The sequence below is a fragment of the Delphinus delphis genome, chromosome 12 (assembly GCF_949987515.2).
Source record: "Delphinus delphis chromosome 12, mDelDel1.2, whole genome shotgun sequence".
Lineage (NCBI taxonomy): Eukaryota > Metazoa > Chordata > Mammalia > Artiodactyla > Delphinidae > Delphinus > Delphinus delphis.
In genome coordinates this window covers 16,209,436-16,225,584 of record NC_082694.2, presented here as the reverse complement: position 1 = coordinate 16,225,584, position 16,149 = coordinate 16,209,436, and the positions used below count along the sequence as shown (strand labels likewise).

At 48.5% G+C, this 16,149-nt stretch overlaps 1 protein-coding gene across 1 annotated transcript in view; it reads right to left on the bottom strand.

Annotated features, from left to right (window-relative positions):
- The window catches only part of TRABD2A (TraB domain containing 2A), a 53,464-nt gene extending 37,777 nt beyond the window's left edge, over positions 1-15,687 (bottom strand). Inside the window, 2 exon segments of the mRNA XM_060026363.1 lie at positions 4,965-5,340; positions 15,318-15,687. Coding sequence (XP_059882346.1) covers positions 4,965-5,340; positions 15,318-15,425 — 484 coding nt within the window. The 5' untranslated portion in view covers positions 15,426-15,687.
- Positions 15,688-16,149: the final 462 nt, after the last annotated feature.

The window sequence follows — 16,149 nt, the reverse complement described above, 5'->3', positions numbered from 1 at the left end:
CACTCTTTTCTAGTCGGTCATTTTAAATTAACCAGTGGCAGTTCTTACATCTCCTTCCATTTTGGCTCCACTCTAAGCCCTCTAATACCATAAATATTAACATCCAGTTAAACTTGCCATTTTATTCCATGACTTCTGCCACCTAAAGTTCTGTGACAGCATCCTTTAGCGACAGCCTCAAAAACCACTTTACTACAAGAGAATCAACCACACTGCAAATGCCTACAGTGTACTCAGCGCTGCTGGAACCCCTCTCGCCTCTCCCCATGGCACACACAGGTTTTCACCATGAGGTGGATACTTACAATGAGACACCTTTGAAATGATGCCAAAATCTGCCCCCCACCGCCCAAACTCAGCAACTTTACCCTGGGTCCTTATTATGGGCTGAATCGTGTCCCCCCAAAATTCATGCTGAAATCCTAACCCCCAGTACCTCAGAATGTGACTGTATTTGGAGAAGGGTCTTTAAAGAGGTAAGTTAAAATGAGGTCACTAGGGTGGGCTCTAATTCAATATGACTGGTGTGCTTATAAGAACAAGAAATTAGATGCACCCCAATGTTCACTGCAGCACTGTTTACAATAGTCAAGACATGGAAGCAACCTAAATGGCCATTGACAGATGAATGGATAAAGAAGATGTGGTATATATATACAATGGAATATTACTCAGCCATTAAAAAGAATGAAATAATGCCATTTGCAGCAACATGGGTGGACCTAGAGATTATCATACTAAGTGAAGGAAGTCAGGCAGAGAAAGACAAATATCCCACAATATTGCTTATATGTGGAATCTAAATAAAATGATACAAATGAACTTATTGACAAAACAGGAACAGACTCACAGACTTAGTGAACAAACTTATGGTTACCAGAGGGGAAGGGTGGTGGGGGAGGGATAGATTGGGAGTTTGGGATTGACATGTACACACTGCTGTATTTAAAATAGGGAACCAACAAGGATCTACCGTATAGCACAGGGAAAGCTGCTCAACATTCTGTAATAACCTAAATGGGAAAAGAATTTGAAAAAGAATAGATACATGTAATGTATAACTGAATCACTTTGCTGTTCACCTGAAACTAACACAACATTGTTAATCAACTATGCTCCAATATAAAATAAAAATTTTAAAGAACGAGCAAGAAATTAGGACACAGACACACACAGAGGGAAGCCCATGTGAAGACACAGGGAGAAGACGGCCATCTACAAGCCAAGGAGAAAGGCCCTCAAAAGAAACCAACCCTGCTGACGCCTCGATCCCAGACTTTCAGCGGTCTCTAGAATTGTGAGCAAATTAATTTCCGTTGCTTAAGTCACCCAGTCTGTGGCACTTTGTAATGCCAGCCCCAGCAAACTAATACAGCCCCTTATGTCCACTGAAGGTATTTAACAGCGATTCTCACTTCATGTCCTAGGGAATAGACCAGAAAAGCAAGATGAAAACTCCAGTCTTGCGCTATCACACAAGACTGACCCTTTACTGCTCCTCGTCTCTTCTGCATAGTCCTTCTCTCTCTCATTGCCCACTGTTTGTCTTTTCTCTCTTCCAGGCACTGGCACCTAGATTCTGAACTGTCACACCCCAGAGCAGAGCAGGGAAAGGGGGAGGGGGAGGGCTGGGGGAGGTAGAGAAGGTGTGAGGTGGGAAGGGGAGGGCCAGAATCGGAGCCCAAAATGAGGGGCTGACAAGGGGGAGTGGGGGCAGAGAGGCACAGCCAGGTATCAGGACCCTGAGCTTGGGTTCGGTCACAAATTGTCTCAGATGTCTACAAACACTTTCTCTCTGCCCAGCGCTAGGTTTGCGGGGCCATCCAGAAGGGTTTTTTCACGCTACAGCATCTCAACATCACTTCTGGACCTGAGGGGAGGTCAAAGATATCAGCAGTCCTGTTGCACAGCAGCCAGTCTATGACCATAACAAATGCGGACAAGGCTGCCTAGTCACAGACAGCACAGGGCATCCCCAGAGCTGGCCTCTCCCTGAGAAGTCAGTCAGCAGTGCCCTCACTCACCTATCCAGACTCCCCTGGAGAGCAGAGGCTGGTAGGAGCCCGGTTCTCATGTAGGGGGAGTCAGGGAAGGCAGGAATGGGGTAACTCCACATTTCGTGATTCCAGGCCCCTGCTGAAGCTGACGCCGGAGCCCTGCTCGCTCCCCTTTAAGCTCTGAGTGGCTGTGAATAAAAAGGGAAGGGCCTCGGGCTTCCCTGGTGGCGCAGTGGTTGAGGGACCGCCTGCCGATGCAGGGGACGTGGGTTCGTGCCCCAGTCCGGGAGGATCCCATATGCCGCGTAGCGGCTGGGCCCGTGAGCCATGACAGGCTCGAGGCCCGTGTACCGCAAAAAAAAAAAAAAAAGGGAAGAGTCTCAAGGAAGAGAGTGGGGAGGGAGGGTGTCACAGAAGCATCAGGAGGGAGATAGGAAAACAGAGATGCCATAATGCCCATGGTGTGACATGATACATCCACCTCCAGGGTCCAGGACAGGCCCCCTGCTCCATCCCTAGGCCACAGAGCACCTCCACCTGCAGAGGCCTCACCTGGCTCCTTGCAGCGTCCCGGGTAACAGCTGCCCCAGTCGCACCTGGATACTTCCTCTTCCCCTTCCCCCTTTCCACCAAGCCAGGCAGACTCTGCCTCACCTAATCCTGCTTGGCAGGTGGATTCTTTGGAGGAGGGACAGACAGCTCTCCTCCCCCTCCTAAAGAGACACGCTGGGTGTTATTCCTACAGTCTAGCATGTCGTGGAGCTGACCCACCAAGAGCTGGCTGCCGGGGTCTCAAAGGAGCTCGCAGGGACATGGGGCCAAAATGCGGCTGCAGCATCCCTTGAAGTGCTTCTCTTATGACCCCAAAGGCAGCCAAGCAGGGTCAGATCCAGCTGAGGTCAGAACCCCAGCAGCACATGTGGGATCCATGCATGTGTACAAAAAGACCTATCTTTTTTAAGTTTGCTTTAGACTTTAGAGGGGCCGCCCAGAGCCAGGGGAAAGCAGGATCAATAACTGCTTTGTCTTTGAATCCCAAAAATGAGAAACAGCGTGCCCAGCCCATGCTGAGTGCTTAAGAAATGTGTCCAAATAAAGACTAGCAGTAAAAGGAAAGGTGACTCCCGAGCAGGCCTGGGCCCAGGTGGAAACACAGAGCTGAGTCTGCGGCGTCTGAATATCACAGCCAGCCATAGGGACACAGTTCATTCAAGTTTCCATTTCTGGTCAAAATATAAGAAATTAAGGGGATGGCCAAGGTGAAGACATGCTGTGGAAGACCCCACTGGGGGAGCTAGTGGCCCAGCCCATACCTCCAATTTCTGAAGACTGTGCCCACCTACAGCGCCTGGGTTGATGCTCTAGGTGAAAGAAGGGACAGGTTAATTCAAGGACGAGATGTCACAGCTCCTGGGGCATTTACAGTAACTGCAGCACTTCGCCCCGCTCTGTATAAGAACACAAAAATATTATATGGCAATGTTGGGAAAGAATGTTAAAAAGCAAAAGAATGCAGTATAAGCAAAAAGATTGGATTTAATGTGAATTTTAAGATGTCGGTCTATATCTACACAGCCGTCAGAAACGTCGTAATCCACTTTTGTAAGTAATCAGCACACACTCACGTTGTATCCCGGTTTAGCCAAGGTATCCACAAGTTCACTGGTTTCCCGTTGCTCTTTCCAAGCTCTGCCCACTGAAATCAGACTTTCACACGTCCTACCTGGCTGACACATTAGCCAACAACCACTAGTGAGCACCTCCCACGTGCCAGACACCATATTAGGAGCTGGGGTACAAGGACCAAGAGACTGTAGCCCAGCTTTGGAGGAGCCTGCACCTTGGCGAGAGGCAGTCTTCAGGTCTCCTGCAGAGGCTGCCACGGGGACACTGAGAGGACAGCAGAGGGTCATCTCTGGACTTAGGAGGCCTTCACAGAGGACATAAGCCGAATCAGCCATCGGCCAGAGGGACAGCATGGGGAGGGTTCCCAGCAGAGGGGACAGTGGGTGCCTACACTGACCTTACATGCCTCCTTCACTAGGCTAGGAAGGATGTTCTTTTTTCTTTCTTTTTTTTTTTTTTTTTTGGCTTCCCCAACCAGGGATCGAACCCAGGCCCTCGGCAGGGAAAGCGCAGAGTCCTAACAACTGGAACGTCAGAGAATTCTCGGAAGGATGTTCTTGTTCACAAGTAAAGCTGCCCATATTTTAGGAAGCAGTTCCCTTTCAGAGATTTCAGGTATTTTTTTCCAGGTATTTATTTTATGTTTTTGTTTTTGTTTTGCTGTACGCGGGCCTCTCACTGTTGTGGCCACTCCCGTTGCGGAGCACAGGCTCCAGACGCGCAGGCTCAGTGGCCATGGCTCACAGGCCCAGCCGCTCTGCGGCATTGTGGGATCTTCCCGGACCGGGGCACGAACCCGTGTTCCCTGCATCGGCAGGCGGACTCTCAACCACTGCGCAACCAGGGAAGCCCCAGGTATTTATTTTAAACCAAACCTATCAAGGAAAGGTAAAATGTCAAGATCTCCATCTTTTTAAATTAAAGTATAATTGATTTACAATGTTGTGTTAGTTTTAGGCATACAGCGAAGTAATTTAGTTACACATACATATCTATATATTCTTCTTTAGATTCTTTTCCATTATAGATTATTACAAGATATTGAATATAATTCCCTGTGCTATACAATAGGTCCTTGTTGTTTATTTTATATACAGTAATGCATATCTGCTTATCCCAAGATCCCAATTTATCCCCTCCCTCCTTCCCCCTTTGGGAACTGTAAGTTTGTTTTCTATGTCTGTGAGTCTGTTTCTGTTCTGTAAATAATTTCATTTGTATCAAGATCTCCATCTTCAAGCACATTCCATCTCAATTATGGAAAATATGGTCAGTCTCAAAGATATGATCGCTTGCTTTTATTGGAATTTATGACTAGGGAGCAGCAGGAACTCCCTCAGCAAATCAGACTGTAAGTCTGGGCAGGTGGCAGGTAGTCTGCGTAGAGACCCTTACCATGCTGGTCAGGCGTCATCCACGAGGGCATCATGAGCTTGACGTACTCACGGTGGCGCTTAAGGCGGCCGTAAATGTCCCTGGGGAGCACGTCCTGGAGGTTCTCACCTCGTGGCAGCAACTGACAGCTGGTGAGGGCCGAGATAGTGTAAGGGTCCGTGAGGTCCAGCTCAAAGTACGCGATGCTGCTCTGCTGAAAAGCCTCCTTGGAGGTGTCCGGGATGAAGTCCCAAACCCGGGTGTACGGGACATGGATCGTGCCAAAGAAGTAAGAGAGCGGGTCTCGCTTTATGGTCCACAAGAAGGAATTCAACTCATTTTGCTAAAAGGAAAAGAGACAACATCAAGGCATGATATGGAGGGACAGGAACCTGAGAGGTAAATTAGAGAGACAAGTCACCCTGCAGGAGAAAAATGATCAAAATAGTCCAGGCAGATTCACCTACCAGGGGCAGGAGTCCTCAAAGCAGACTGAATTTCAGCATCCCCTCCCTTTTCTCATCGAAATGTTGACTAAAGATGAGAAAGCAATACAACCACCAGCTTTGAGTTTGCCCCATGCCTGCTCTAGCAGCTGGACAGGAGTTAAAGAGGGGATTCTCAAGGGACCACAAGGACGCACCTGGTACAGGTAAAGGGACACCTGAGGAGCCCACTGTTACCTCCCAGGCACACCCAGTGGTTTCTACTTCTTCGGATCTCAAATTCAACAACCCCAAAGGCAGAGTCTCTCAACTCTGGCTGCACATTTGGAATCACCTACAAAGCTTCTAGAAGTCTGATATCTGGGTCTTATCCCAGGTCAATCACAATGGGATCTCTGGAGGTGAGATAAGAGGTTTTATATATATATATATATTTTTTTTTTTTTTTTTTTTTTTCATTACGCAGGCCTCTCACTGTTGTGGCCTCTCCCGTTGCGGAGCACAGGCTCCGGACGCGCAGGCTCAGCGGCCACGGCTCACGGGCCCAGCCGCTCCGCGGCATGTGGGATCTTCCCGGACCGGGGCACGAACCCGTGTCCCCTGCATCAGCAGGCGGACTCTCAACCACTGCGCCACCAGGGAAGCCCTAGGTGATATTTTTAAAGCTTCCCTGGTGACTCCAAGGTGCAGCCAAGGTTGACTCCACAGTCCTAAGAAGCCCCTGATTGCACAGTTTGCCCCTGTCCCTTTAGGACATGCATTGTCCTGCATTCCTCTCTTACAAAAGCCTTCTGCTTCAGCAGCAGAGAACTGGATGGTTCCACGATGTCTCCCAACAGTTTTATAGGCTGAGCACTGGTTACATCCTGAGGCCAAGCCACTTTGCCCTTTGGCCCCGAGTGTCTCTCAGTCTCAACAGCGGGCATTTATGAAACATCTGTTTATTAAGAGCTACTGTACAAAGAAGTGCACAGGGCAGCCCTCAAGGAGTTCAAGTGTAAAGGTCAGATATATGCATGGGGTGAGCCCCACATCAAGCAACCCAGAAATGTGAAAATCCAGGTTTTATAGGAAAGAATATTTGGAATTCATTCTCTGTCAAAGGCTTCGTTTCAGCAGCCCTTTAAGTAGCATGCTTTCCTGGATGGTGGGGTTTCAGTTTACTGTCAGCTCTCATTATGTATCATAGTTATGTTCTATAAAGTCCCTGTGAACACTGAATTACCGGATACTGAACCACTGCTCCTAGGGGAAACACAGGGTTAGGTTCCTGCGAGCCTCTGGTCACAACGCTTTAGTCAACAGAGCAATACATAACCTCGTTTTATGTTTTATGTGTGCTTCTGTTGAAAAGCACCTTCTTTAGTATATTTTGTTGACTTGTGAACATTGAACTCATAGCCAACAACACCGTAACTCATGCCTGCATGAGGCTCATCTAACTCATGTATTTTCTCCCTAAGGCACATCACTGCCCTCCTGTGCTTAGGAACACTAGACAGCACTTCATTTTAAACAGGGAAATCACCTCCAAGAAGCACAAAAATGCAAAAAAAAGTGGCACTAAGTAAACTACAAAAAGTACACTTGTTTACTTGTTTCTAGTTTGAGGGGTGAAGAGACAAGCCAGAGCACTGACTCATTCGACCTCCGCTGGAAGCCTGTGCATCCGGCCACTCAAATTTTTTTGCAGTTCTGGGCACATCTGCACGTGAAAGTGAAAGCACCACAAGCTTGGGGTTCACAATTTTAGCAAGTCGGCAAATTCACAAACATGAAATCTACAAATAATGAGGGTCAACTATATTTGCACTTCTGTGTCATTGTTGCAGCAGCGGCAACCTGGTCTCAAACGAAATATTACACAGAATCTCAAAATATAAGACCGATGAGGGTGGAGCTGGCTGAAGCAGGGGCCCTACTCTCTTCAGCCTGCTCTTCTCCACCTGTCCCCCTGTCACCTTCACAAAAACACCATGGGACCACTCAGAGGAGAGCAGAGGCAGGGAAGCACGTGGGCTGGGGTGACATAACAGCAGGGGGAGGTCAGGGGCCAACAAGCCCACAACTTTCCACAAAGGACATTGGCTAAGCAGCCTCAGCAGTGCTGGCCGCAGGGGAACAGGCCTGGTGCCCCAGAAGGGACTTTTCCAAAGAAACTAGAAATCCTGATATTAAATAAAATCTTCCAGTTGGGAAATGAGACCTCAGTTTTCTCAAAACACCATGCACGTCAGATGGAGCTTATCTCATTAGCCTCCAGCCTGTGACCTTGTTTTTTAAAGTATTCAAATTATAGTTCTGCTCACACACCCAGCTTTTCAAGAATGCACTAATTGTGCTCAATTCTGCTTCTGTCTCAGCCACCCCACTGAGGTTTGGTTTTTTTTTTTTTTTTTGCCGTGCTACATGGCTTGCAGGATCTTAGTTCCCCAGCCAGGGATGGAACTCAGGTGGTGAAAGTCAGACAATAACCCCTATCATAAGTAATGGTAATAAACAAGTTAGACAAGTAAAAGTTAAATGACTGAACGAATGAGAGAAAAAACACATTTTTTAAATAATTTTTAAATCCTGATCCTTTTTGACCCACCTCCTAGAGAAATGGAAATAAAAACAAAAATAAACAAATGGGACCTAATGAAACTTCAAAGCTTTTGCACAGCAAAGGAAACCATAAACAAGACCAAAAGACAACCCTCAGCATGGGAGAAAATATTTGCAAATGAAGCAACTGACAAAGGATTAATCTACAAAATTTATAAGCAGCTCATGCAGCTCAATAACAAAAAAACAAACAACCCAATCCAAAAATGGGCAGAAGACCTAAATAGACATTTCTCCAAAGAAGATATACAGACTGCCAACAAACACATGAAAGAACGCTCAACATCATTAATCATTAGAGAAATGCAAATCAAAGCTACAATGAGATATCATCTCACACCAGTTAGAATGGCCATCATCAAAAAATCTAGAAACAATAAATGCTGGAGAGGGTGTGGAGAAAAGGGAACCCTCTTGCACTGTTGGTGGGAATGTAAATTGATACAGCCACTGTGGAGAACAGTATGGAGGTTCCTTAGAAAACTACAAATAGAACTACCATATGACCCAGCAATCCCACTACTGGGCATATACCCTGAGAAAACCATAATTCAAAAAGAGTCATGTACCAAAATGTTCATTGCAGCTCTATTTACAATAGCCCGGAGGTGGAAACAACTAAGTGTCCATCATCGGATGAATGGATAAAGAAGATGTGGCACATATATACAATGGAGTATTACTCAGCCATAAAACGAAATTGAGCTATTTGTAATGAGGTGGATAGACCCAGAGTCTGTCATACAGAATGAAGTAAGTCAGAAGGAGAAAGACAAATACCGTATGCTAACACATATATATGGAATTAAAGAAAAAAAATGTCATGAAGAACCTAGGGGTAAGACAGGAATAAAGACACAGACCTACTAGAGAATGGACTTGAGGATATGGGGAGGGGGAAGGGTGAGCTGTGACAAAGCGAGAGAGAGGCATGGACATATATACACTCCCAAACGTAAGGTAGATAGCTAGTGGGAAGCAGCCGCATAGCACAGGGAGATCAGCTCGGTGGGAGGGGACCACCTGGAGGGGTGGGATAGGGAGGGTGGGAGGGAGGGAGACGCAAGAGGGAAGAGATATGGGAACATATGTATATGTGTAACTGATTCACTTTGTTATAAAGCAGAAACTAACACATCATTGTAAAGCAATTATACTCCAATAAAGATGTAAAAAAAAAAAAAACAACCTGTTAACGGTTGAATTAGTATTAAGAGATGAACGGTGTACAGGGTCTCCAGCCAGTCCTCAGGCATCCTCTTAGGGAGTAATGAGAGTCCCCAGGGTTATTTAAATACTACTTCAAAAAGCCACATGGAAACTGTAGTCTACAGAAAAATGGTTGCCAAAGGCTAATTAAGCAATCAAATGTCTCACTGTTGGTTAAAATTAGATCAAGCTGGTAGAAAAATACTGGTTAGACAGTAATCAAAAGCTGAGGTTGACAGTTATGGCTTTGGTTCATTTTAAATGGGTAACAGAATAATTACCTTTAAATGCAACTGGTTTGCTAGAGCTGGGCTTCCAAGCATAGGTTTAGTTTGTTTTATTTGTTCATTTTAGTGGGAAGAATTGGTGATCAAAGGGGTCTTGGATGATGATACGATTGGAGACCACTGACCTATACATCTGGTTACACAAGTTCCACACAGTCTACCAAAGGGCTTCTACACAGTTTCCAACTGGAGACATGGCAAATAGTTGAAATATTATTATTAAACACATGGGCACCTGATTCATTGTCATCTATTAGGAGACCATGATAGTAAACAAATATATTCCAAGAAAAACCAAACCCATACTGCAGGATCATAGCGTGGGGTTGGTGGGGAGTGGTGAGGGGGTGTTTCATTTTGGTTTGGTTTTGGTTTGTTTTCACCCAACACACTTAATGTCCCTAATGTCCCATCCTACCTCAAAATGCCTACACTTCTCTTCAGGAACAAAGTCTGTTCAATTACATGTATCCATTCTTAGTTTCTTATTTATTTTATTGTTGTCTTTTCAACCAGTATGAGTCTAAAAATAGGGTTATTATGTGATCTTTTCACTGAAAACTGCTCAGTTTTTTTTTATATATAATATTTTTCTAAGAACATTTCTTGGTTGATTTTTTTTTTTAATATTTATTTCTTTGGCTGCACCAGGTCTTAGTTGCAGCTCGCAGGCTCCTTAGTTTCGGCTCGATGGCTCCTTAGTTGTGGCATGCGAACTCTCAGTTGTGGCACGCATGTGGGATCTAGTTCCCTGACCAGGGATTGAACCCGGGCCCCCTGCATTGAGAGCGTGGAGTCTTAACCACTGCGCCACCAGGGAAGTGTCTGCTCAGGTTTTTTAAAAAACAGTACTCATGTTCTGGCATCCAGCCATGCACTGACAGTCATGATGCTGAAAGCAGCTGGCTGATACTGACTGTTCGCCGTGTGCCAGGCACCATCCAAGCGTTGCACATGGATGGTTCTGCTGCATTTGTTCAACGCTCATTTCTTTCCCAACTATCAATGCTGTGCCCCCCAAGCGCCAGGCACGGCTCTAGGCACGAGGCACTAGGAATACAGCAGTGAATGAAGTATGGGTCTCTGCCTCCGGTATGTTAACGGTAACTGCTGAGGAGAACACAGAAGCAGAAGGGGAACAGGAAGTACTAGTGGAGGAGGGATGTTGTCTTAAATAGGGTGACCAGGGAAGTCCCTGAATGTCCAGTAGGTCATATAAGCCTTGCCGTGAAGGAGGTAAGAGGTCAAAGTACAGGACTATCTGGGAGCAATCCCTCCAAGAGGAGGCAACAGCAAGTGCAAAGACCCTGGGGCAGAAAGGCCCTCAATGTGTTGGAGGAGCAGGAAAGAGGCCAGCATGACTGCAGCTGGACAGCTCCAGAGGAAGGCAGGAGGCAAAGGTCAGAGAGGTCAACAAGGCCTGGCCGCACAGGGCCCCCGTGTCCCTGGAAGGGTGGAGGCTTTTATGCTGAGTAGGATGGAAGCTGGTGCAGGTTTTTAATGAGAGAAGTGAAACGACCTGAGTTAATGTGTTGACAGGATCACTCTGGCAGCTGTGATGAACAGACTACTGAGAGATGAGGGCAGATGAAAGAAGGTCAGTTAGGAAGTTACTGAGATGACCCAAGTGAGAGAACAGAGCAGTACTGACAGACTTGATGAGAAGTGATCAGAGATGGGATTCTGGCTGTATTCTGGGAGCAAGGGCCAACAGGATTTGCTGATGAATCAATTAATTAAAAGGATGAAGTTACCATCAACCCAGATGGAGAAGACAGGGTGGAACAGGATTCTAGGGAAGGTCAGAAGTTTGGTGCTGGTCCCGCTAAGTTGAAATATCAAGCAGACATCCAAGTGGGGAGGTCGAGTGGATAGGCGGATACATGAGTCTGGAGTCTGGGAGAGATCTGGGCCCCCGATGAAAAAGAGGGTGTGGTCATTTCGATGTTATTTAAAGCCATAGGACTAGATGAGATCTCCAAGGGACTAAGTGCAAACAGGAGAGAATGGGTCTAGAAATGGTCCAACCTTGTGAAGTCAAGGGAAAGAAGAGAAGCCAGAAGCAGAGAAGTGGCCAGCGAGGTAGCAGGGAAAATCAGAAGAGCAGGAAGCCCACTGAAGGAAGAGCTTCGGGGAGGAGACAGTAAGCCAGTGGGTTGGATGTGGTTGATGGACTAAATAAGCCGAGGATGTGGGCCACTGACCTCTGGATAGAGCAACACGGAGGTCGCTGGCGACCCAGACAAGAACGGTTTTCGTGGCATGGTGGGGGTGAACGCCTGCCCGGTGCCCACATAGGAGAGATGGGGAAGAGAGGAAGAGGGAGGATACACAACTAAGTAAGACACTGGCTGTTTCCAGACGGAGACATCGAGGCCTTGAGAGGTTTATTATGCTACAGAAGGTCTCATAGCTGCTAAGCAGTGGATCCGGGATTTGAAGCCAGAGCCTCAGGTTTTAAACACCGTATCAGGCGGCCTTAGCATGCAGCAGACATCCCCCGCGATTCAGACTTACATCTTTTTCAATTCGTACTCTGCTAGGTGCACCATCGCTCGGGAGGACCACCTGACTCCACATCTAGAGAGGCTCTGTCCAGCTCCCCATCTGGGGCCTCACTGACCTACCCAGATGAACCCACACTGACATCTTTCACTCCTCAGGGGGCCATCCTTTCCCATTCTCTCTTTAAGGGATAACACAGCTTGGGGGGTGGGGGACTTTGCCACTTTTTTTTTTTTTAAGCCAGGGGTTTTAAAGTGGTTTTAAAGAAATGATCCTTATCCTGTGGAGCTTCTTCAATACATGGAGTTCTGTTCTGACCCGGGAGGGCACCCTGTCTCCCACTCTGGCTACTGACACCTGTCTACCAGGCCCTTCTGAAAGGCGAGTCTTCAGGGCTTCTGATCAGGGAGCTCTTACCTTGTCTTTGCCCACAGGTGAGCCCCTAGGCTGCTGCACTGATCTTAGGGGTGCAGCTGCCCCTGCCTCACACCGACACCCTCAGGGGAAGGGCTATTTGTCTCCATAAAAGAAAAACAAAATGGCTCTACCACCCCCCTTTCACTGTAATTGTGGCCCCTACCTACTACTAGAGGGAGTCATTATCTTAACATTCTGATGATTTCAAAGGAAAAAAAAAAAATTAACACCATAACAGGTTTCTTTTAAAAGAAGAAGACATGTCCATGGATGACAGAGACACACGAAGTTCTGCGGACTGAATCACCTTACCGGAGATTTTAACACACATGTGTAATCCATACAATGAAATAAAGTAGCACAATGACAGCTTGTGTAATGTGGGCTAAATCCCTAAGCCACGGGCCCCCTCAGCTCTTCCCATCCAGCTCCTGGACCTGAGATAACTGCTCTTTTCCAAGAGGACCCTTCAGCAGACCAGCTGGAATGATATTAAAGTAAGTTGGCTTTAGTGTGCCCTTTTCATTTGAGAAATATTTATTTAGCATCTACTATGGCCAGGCACTCTTGTATGCACTGGGGATGCAGCAGCAAACAAAAATTCCTATGCTCATGGAGATTGGAGGGGGGGCAATAAACAATCATTTTTATCAGATGGTGGTTAAGTGCTACACAGGAAAATAAAGTCGGAAAAGCAGATAGGAGGGCAGGGTGGCCGGGGAATGGGGGCGTGACATAATCTTTAATAGGTAATCGGGAAGGGTCTCATTGAGAGAATTTGAGCAAAGCCCAGATGGAAGTATGGGAGCAAGCATGTGGATATCTGGGTGAAGAAACAGCAAATGTGAAACAACGCTAGCAGGAATGGTAAGAACGCTCCAGAGTTGTGTTTGAGTGTTGATAAGGAACAGACTCAACCTGTGTGGCGGACTTTGGCTCAGAAAACCTCTCTAATGATTAATGAAAGTTGAAAACCAAGCCAGCTATCAAGCCACAGTCCTTCCAGAAAGCTACAGGAAGCTGCCACACCGGATGGGAGGCTGGATTCCAGACCCTCACTCTACAATCTCAACACCCCAACCCCCTGGGGGACCCACCCACGGTGCCCTCTACAGCCTGCAGGTCAAGCAGACAGCCCTGCCACTGACTGACCTTCTGACCTCCACACAGGACAAGGCAGTTTGCCCACAGAATAGAACACTGATTCTCAAAGTGTGGTCCAGGGACTTGTGAATGTCCCCAAGTCCCTTTCAAGCAGTCTGTAAGATCAGAACTATTTTCATAATAATACAAAGATATTTTCATTCTCTCACAAGTGTACAAACAGAATTTTCTAGAGGCTACAAGTCTCTAGATAACATCACCCTCCGACAGTCAATGACATGTGTGCTTGTGTATTCTTGCGTTTTATTAATATTTCCATTAACCCACACAAGTGTTTTACTATGAGACCAAAAAGTATGAGAACTGACAGAACAAAAGACCCACGAAGACAGATTCAACAGAAGGGAGAAACAGAGACCTTATCAAGACTCACTCGATAATATTATTACAAGTTGGTAATAGATTCTCAAAAGTGCAAAGCACTCTGCTTTCATATGAAAGGATGGACTTCTGCCTTGTATAACAAGCCCGCAGCTGCCACACCGCAGCAGAGTTTGGAACGATCCCTGGTGAGGATTTCCCTCTTCGGCCTCCACGCGTCCACGCGTCCGCAGCCCAGGGCGCCCTAGGAACACAGTGCAGCTTCCCGGGCAGCCCTGTGCGCCAGGAACGGCTCAGTGAGGTCACCTTCTCCCTTGCTGTGGTTAAGACGATGAATAAAATCACGGAGGGAAGTGGACGCGGCCCCGGATGCTGCGCAGGTGTCACCGAAGGTGGGCAGATCCCTGAACTCCGGCAACCGGCGTTCGAGGGCGCTCAGTCTACGATCACCCTCCCCAGGGCCAGGGATCCACAGAGACTGGACCCACCGATGTAAACTCGCAAAAGTCAACTTCCACGGAGCTCAGAAGAGAGGGACTTCAGACCTGCAGAAAATTCCGAGCGTAGGAAAATTGATCAGGAAATGGAAACGCTCTTCTCGAAAGAGGCTCAGCCCCGGAGACGCCAGACCTGCCGGGTTTCCGTTCGGCTTCTGCTCCTATAGGGCTGGGTGGACACGGGCAGGTCACTGGGGCTCTCTCACCTCGGCTCCCCTCACCCCAAAACGCTGATGCGAAGATCTAAGGAGGCGCCGGGTGCGTGAACGCTAGGCTGTCAGACCTGGTCTCTCCACGAACGCGCTCTGTAACCTGGAGCACAAAAGTCCCTCTCTGAGCCTCAGTTTCCCATATCAGTAAAACAAGGGGGATGGCTTCAGCTCCCCCCACATTCCACCTAACTCAGGCACTGAATAGACGAAGGTTAAATCAAGCAGCTGCTGGGGGCTATTACCATTTAGAAACAAGCAGAAATGAAACGCTAGGGACGAGCAGGCAGAACAAACTTAAAAGTAAATGTGCCCAAGTCCCGGGCCCACTGGGTCTTCGCGGATTCGTCCCTCAAACGCCAGCGAAGCAGGCTGGCGAGACCCGGGGGACCCGGCCCGGGACTCCCTTCGGCTGACGAATGGCGATGGCTGCGGGACAGGGTCTCTCGTGTGGCCGGAGTTCTGCACCCCCGCCGGAAAGGGGAACCCGGGGGCTCGGCAGGAAGCGCGAGCTAGGAGGCGCCGCCGTGCAAGGTGGGAGCCCGACCCGCTGAGTCGGCTCGGGGTCCAAGAGCACGGGGCTCAGTGCGGTTGGGAAGGTAACCACCCCCAGGAGGTGCCGGGAGGCCGCCGCGCCCGCGCCCGCTGCGCGCCTTACTTGGGCCTTGAGCTTGCAGTTGGCGGAGGCGGGCGCGCCGTGCGGAGGGGCTGCGCTCGCGGGCAGGAGGCAGAGGGTCGGCATCAGGAACCAGCTCCAGGGACTCATCCTCCTCTCGGTGGCTCCGAGGCCTGGGGCGCAGAGAGAAGGAGGGACCCAACAGTGGCCTCCCGGCTCGGCTAGCCCGCGGCCGCTGAGCTGCGTACTCGCCCGGCGCCCGCCATGGCGCGCCGGGCTCGAGGAGCCGGGGGCGCTCGCCCCTTTCCCCGCGCCTCTCGCCGGCTCCCTCCGCGGTTAGCGCGACCGCCTCCGGGCGGGGCTCACCCCCAAGCCCGGAGGCGGCGGCCAAGTGAGGCTGAACCCCGACCCCGCCCAACCCCTCCGCCGCCCGTCTGCCCTGAGCAGAGGCAGCCGCGGCATACGCGGCCCCAGTTCTCCCGCCCAAACCCTGCCCCGGCCGCCGGCCACCCCGTGAACCAGAAGGGAAAAGTGAGGCTCCAGGACTGTCTTCTAAATTCAACCGAAAATCGTTACTAGTTCCTGCCCTTACGTCTGCGTTCACGCTGCCAATTCTGAGGGTGGCTCTTGATGGAAAGAAATAGACCAAAGAAATAAATGAAAGGCTATTTTTAAAGGCAAGTTCATGTAAACAAAGGCAATCGCAGGGAAGTTTTGTCTGTAAAAGAGGAGACTAGTCAGTGTGTGCATTCAGTTAAAACCCGGAACCACGAAAACCGGCAGTCCATCAAGTGCCCTCTTAAGGGATTTGGGAGAGTAATAGGAAGGATTAACAGCGAACTCGAAGGATTACTGCAAAGATTAAATGAGGACA